This window comes from Triticum urartu, chromosome 5A (genome assembly GCF_056163025.1).
Source record: "Triticum urartu cultivar PI428250 chromosome 5A, HENAU_Tu73, whole genome shotgun sequence".
Lineage (NCBI taxonomy): Eukaryota > Viridiplantae > Streptophyta > Magnoliopsida > Poales > Poaceae > Triticum > Triticum urartu.
Window position 1 is genome coordinate 408,358,233 of NC_141877.1, and position 5,262 is coordinate 408,363,494.

At 51.5% G+C, this 5,262-nt stretch overlaps 1 protein-coding gene across 1 annotated transcript; it reads left to right on the top strand.

The window, feature by feature from the left end:
• The first annotated feature begins 1,539 nt into the window (after positions 1-1,539).
• On the top strand, positions 1,540-4,553 carry LOC125509299 (protein TIFY 6b). The gene is made up of 7 exons (XM_048674242.2): positions 1,540-1,947; positions 2,539-2,699; positions 2,796-3,070; positions 3,149-3,233; positions 3,323-3,674; positions 3,779-3,836; positions 3,971-4,553. The coding sequence occupies exons 1-7, from the start codon at positions 1,836-1,838 to the stop codon at positions 4,173-4,175; spliced, it is 1,248 nt and encodes a 415-aa protein (XP_048530199.1). The 5' UTR covers positions 1,540-1,835; the 3' UTR covers positions 4,176-4,553.
• The last annotated feature ends 709 nt before the right edge of the window (positions 4,554-5,262 follow it).

Consider the following 5,262-nt stretch of genomic DNA (forward strand, 5'->3'; position numbering starts at 1 on the left):
ACTGCTCCTCCTCCTAGTAGAGTGGCGTGGAGTATACTATTGCTAATACTGCTAGCCGGTAGCTCCACATGGCCTGTACCTTATCTCCCTAGATTAACATTTAACAAAGTACTACTACTACTAATACTACTTAATCGTGGGATGCAGACGGGAATCTTGCACAGTGTCTCGGACAAGTTTGACAAGACTCTGCTTGTATCACTAAATGATGTTAAGGAAAGTACTCCATCTAGTCATCGTTTTACTTTTCATGGGTGCCAGTACAGTAGAGTATAGTCCATCACATAAAAACTTGGGAGATAAACAAAGTTATCTCAGTGTACCAAGTGATGCTACGGGTACCATAGGAATTGACAAGAAGACGTGTTTGAATAGGAAACCATAATTTCGGGGCAAGAAGAGTTAACACACCATGATTTGGTACTACTACCAGTAGTACTCCTATCCAATAGGTCACGGTCCGTGGTTCATGTTGATTTGATATTTACTCCAAAAAAACTCTCATTTTAAGCCGACATACAAAAGCTGTAAATTTGATCAAAAAGATCACCTGAATGTTGCGTCGATAGATTCCTAAAAAATGCTACTCCACGAAGAACAAATTCATTTGAAAATCCACGAAAGGCCCTCGAACTCGCCTCGAAAGGCCACGCACGGCCGTCTCCTTTCCGAAAAGGCAACGTCACCATCTCTCTAATCTACTCACCGAACCTATAAAACTTCGCTAAACAAATCCCGCAGCCTAAGCAAGGAGTAGTACGTACAAGTCCAGCAGACGACCACATTAGCTCAAAAGAAAAAGCAGATGACCACATAGAGAAGAAAAAAAAACATGGCGCGCACATGGCACATGGCCATGGCCACAAGACATAAACAAAACCGGCGCAGCACGCCAGCCCCACCCCACTCCACCCCCCGTGACGCAGTTTTTTTAATCATCAGACACGCAAAAGAAGGAACATCACGGGATTATTATTATATTATTATTATTATTATTCCAGCCATAAACCCAAAAGTCTACCGCGAGCTCGGGCGCCGGGCCCCCCGCGACGCGCAGCACGTGGTCTTCCCCCGCGACCCACGCGCAGCGAATCCCGCGGGCCCACCGCGTCAGCGACGGCCTGGTAATTCGGCTCGTGTGACCCAGCCGGGGGATGCACGTGTCGCCACTGCAGCCGCCGCCACGGGCCCTGTGCGCGGCCACCCGCGCCGGGCGGCTCTCACCGACGCGCGGGGCAGGGGCAGGGGGCGGGGGTTTGACCGGGCTGTCAGTGGCAGTGCGGGACGCGCTCGTGCCCGACCACGTGGGGGCGACCGGGCCGGGGCAGGCGGCCGCGGGACCCGCGCGAGATGGGAGGGCGTCCCCGGTCCGCTCACCGCGGTGGCCCACCGCCGTGCTCGCCACACCTTTCCTCTCGCTTGATTAATCACTTTTGTTTATTTATTTATTTAATAATAATCAATCATCTCGCACCCGATCTAACCTCCTGGGCCGAAAATAAATAAGCGATTAGCGGCACCACAAGCGCGCGCACGCACGCACACTGCCTAGAGGCTAGGCTTGGCTAGAGGTACTGGAGCAGTATACATACGAGAGGCAGGGGGGGGAAAGATAGCGCGGTCAAGGCTGGGAGAGAGGTGGAGAGCACCGTCGTCGTCGCCGTCATCGTTCGTTCGTTCGTTCGTTCGTTCACAGAGGAGTGGCGGTGTTGGCAGTGAGAGAGGGTGAGAGGAGGGAGGAAGGAAGGTTCAGGGGAGGGGAGTGAGAGACGAAATCCATTTATTCCCCCGTCTATCGGAGGCAAACCCGCGGCCTCCTTTCCCTAGCCGGCTGGATGGAGAGGGACTTCCTGGGCGCCATAGGCCACGAGCAGCTGCAGCAGCAGCAGCAGCAGCAGCAGCGCCAGCGCGCCGCCGCCGAGGACGACGCCGCCAGAAAGGAGTCAGGTATGATGCTACTGCCCTCCCCCTTTCTCGATTTGGGCGTGTTCGGCCAGTTCGGCGTAACGAATCTCGGGATTGACAGCGTAGGCCGCCATGCCCGTGCCCCTCGCCCGCCGGTAGTCTCTCTCTCTCTCTCTCTCTCTCTCTCTCTCTCTCTCTCTCTTCTATTTTGTTTTCTCCTCTCACCGTCGCGCCACCGCCACGGCGCCGTGTCTGGCCGCCTGATTCACCTGCTGGCGGTGCCGGGCGGGCTCAATTCGTTCTCGCCTTTCTGTCAGTTCCCTCCGCTCCCCATCTTCTTCTCTTGTTTTCGGGAAAGGCGAGCGCGTTAGGTATGGGCTGCCGAATTCCTTTCGGCGGCTCCCTCGCCGCGGATGGCGCCTCGGGGAAGCGACGGTTCTGGTTCCAGGGATGGAGGGACACGCCAAATCTTTCCGGTGGCCGCGCATGTGGCTTTGCTGATTCCGATTAGCCTCCGCCTCGCTGCTGGGATGGGGATGTTTAACGGATCCGTGCGCGTCCGCCCTCCTATATGTACGCCGTCGTCCGAGCCTAACTCAGAATTGTCTCTCTGTCTGTGTGTGCAATCCGCAGCTTACTTTGGGGGAGGAGGAGTGCCGCCCATGGATTGGTCCTTCGCTGGCAGGGCCGGGGCCGCGCCGGCGGTCATGTCCTTCAGGTCGGCGCCGAGGGAGGAGCAGCAGGGCGAGCTCGCCTACCCCAAGCAGCAGGCCTCCCGCGTCCTGACGCCACAGGTAGCTGGAGCTGCTGCTGCTCTCGATTTATGCACGCACGGTTCATGTCTGCCTGCCAGTTTTGCTAATTGTTGTGTGCTCGTTATGGTTGTGCAGAGATCGTTTGGTGCTGAGAGCCACGGCAGCGTGCAGTACGCCGCCGCCGCGCGTGCGGCTTACGGCGGGCAGCCTCCGCAGCAGCACCAGCATGCTCCTAATGGTGCTAGAGTGATTCCAATGTCGTCGCCGTTCAATCCCAACAATCCCATGTTCAGGGTTCAGAGTTCGCCTAACCTCCCGAACGGTGTTGCTGCTGGTAGCCCATTCAAACAACCGCCTTTCGTGATGAACAATGCGGTGGCTGCTTCGACTGTTGGTGTCTATAAATCAAGGTAGATAATTTGCCCTGTTTGATTCTCTGTAAATCCCAACTTTAGACTGAAATATAACTTAACTTATTTGTAATAAAGGGACACGCCGAAGCCAAAGACAGCGCAATTAACCATCTTCTATGCTGGTTCTGTCAATGTATTCAACAACGTCTCAGCAGAAAAGGTACAGCACAATTTCTTCTTATTGGTAATGCATTTTCATGTCGTTTAGGTTTGTTGGCTAAGCTGAATAATTGTTCCCGTTCATTACAGGCTCAGGAGCTTATGTTCTTGGCTAGCAGAGGATCTCTTCCAACTGCACCCACTACTGTTACTCGCAGCCCAGATGCAACCTTTTTCACTCCGGCTAAACTCGCCGCCCCTGAGGCTTCACCTGCAAAGCAGATGCTAGCTCAGATACCACAGCGTGTTTCACCTCCTTTGCCAGCCATTTCCAAACCGATGTCCATCATGTCTCAAGCTGCATGTCTCCCCAAGAGCACATCTAGCTCCAACACCGATTCCGCAGTGCCAAAATCTTCAGGCCAGTTGGTTGTGCCTCCCACAAGTCAGCCCTCGTCGTCGACACTAGCGTCCACCACTGCAGCAAGTATTATGCCAAGAGGTATGGATGCTTACGCGTGCATCTTGTGCTGTTTGATGATGTTTAGTATGTCTGTTGAATTGATACGCTGGATGCTGTATTGACGTTGCTATTTTTTGTTTCAGCTGTTCCTCAAGCTCGGAAGGCATCCCTTGCCCGATTCTTGGAGAAAAGGAAAGAAAGGTACTACAACCTTAGAATTCAGTCTTCACTATCCGAGTGTTGCAGAACATTTACCAGTGAACTAAGCTACATACCATAGCCTGTATTTGTGATCATAGGCTGATATTCATCATGTCTTCGTGCTTGTTTTGCAGGGTGACGACTACGGCGCCATATCCATCAGCCAAGAGCCCGATGGAGAGCAGCGACACGGTCGGAAGCGCCAACGACAACAACAGCAAGTCCTCATCGTGCACAGAGATCGCCTTCTCAAGCAACCATGAAGAGTCGCTGCGCCTAGGCCGGCCCAGGAACATCAGCTTTAGCGGGGAGTCCCCGAGTACAAAATTACACATCTGATCCGATATGATCTTCCGGTTGTCCATAGATTCAACCACGATGGCTGATGCAAAACCGCAATAAGAAGATTTTGCATCCAGCCAGGCAGGCAGGCAGGCAGGCAGGAGGAGGGAAGGGATATTGGGAAAAGGCAGGCAGCATGATATATGTTATTGATGATGTTGTTATTCTTGTTTATGATGTGTTTTGTTTTGGTTAGCTCGCAACCTGTAATGCTGGCCTAGCTGGTGCAACACCCCACCTAACTAACAAGGGAGCTGTCGCTTGCAGACTCTTGATTGTTATTTTTTTGCTTTGCCCCCGCGCCCATTGTATTGCAGAAGAAAGAAACATGTTGATTTAGCAGTATGAAAATTATAGGCTTACAAATTTCCACCATGGGTCGCAGAGCTGTGTGCTGTTCTTGTTCTTCTTCTGTTTTTACCAACTTCTACAGGCCGCGGGATACAATACAAGAGCCATTGAAACATTTGTGCACTACAGCGCTGTGTGAATATCTGTATCTAATTGTAGAGCTGTCTAGTTCAGATCTGGCTTCAGATAACCACCCTGGGCCAGCCACTACGGGGATACTTTAATTTAGGCGGTTTTGCTTGAAACTGTGGATGCCAGATGGTACCCCGCAACGCAATGAATGGATGTACTGTACGTATGTTCTTTCTTTTCCTTTCCTTTCCTTTTATTTTATTCTCCGTTGGTTGTTTTATTTCTTCAACCTCTCCAGATGAACACTGAAAGCTTCATGGGCTTACTTTGGCCGTACAGTACGTACTACATTTTGTTGGGAATTCCAAGAAAGATGCCCCCAAATTGCTTGTACTAGTGGTTATTGCTTTGGGTTTCTTGATATTTTCCCAGCTGAGCTCACAGGTTGAGAAAATGGCCCTTTTAACGTGCAGTTCCTTTTTTGGTCGAGCACTTTTAAAGATTCTCACTCGTCGCGGGTAAGTGTGAGAATATAGGTACTCTCAGTCTCGGTGCTAATTTACTCCCCAGCTCAGATGCACCCGCCATAAACAGTAAAAAAAGTAGAAAGGTTAAAAAAGCAATAAACTATTTTGGCAATAAAGATTGCTTGGTGTTCTAT

Excerpts from the sequence above, each read along its gene's own strand:
- LOC125509299 (XM_048674242.2), top strand. The coding sequence starts at position 1,836 with ATGGAGAGGGACTTCCTGGGCGCCATAGGCCACGAGCAGCTGCAGCAG. Across the intron at positions 3,234-3,322 it reads ACAACGTCTCAGCAGAAAAG|GCTCAGGAGCTTATGTTCTT; the intron begins GTACAGCACAAT and ends CGTTCATTACAG. Across the intron at positions 3,837-3,970 it reads TTGGAGAAAAGGAAAGAAAG|GGTGACGACTACGGCGCCAT; the intron begins GTACTACAACCT and ends CTTGTTTTGCAG.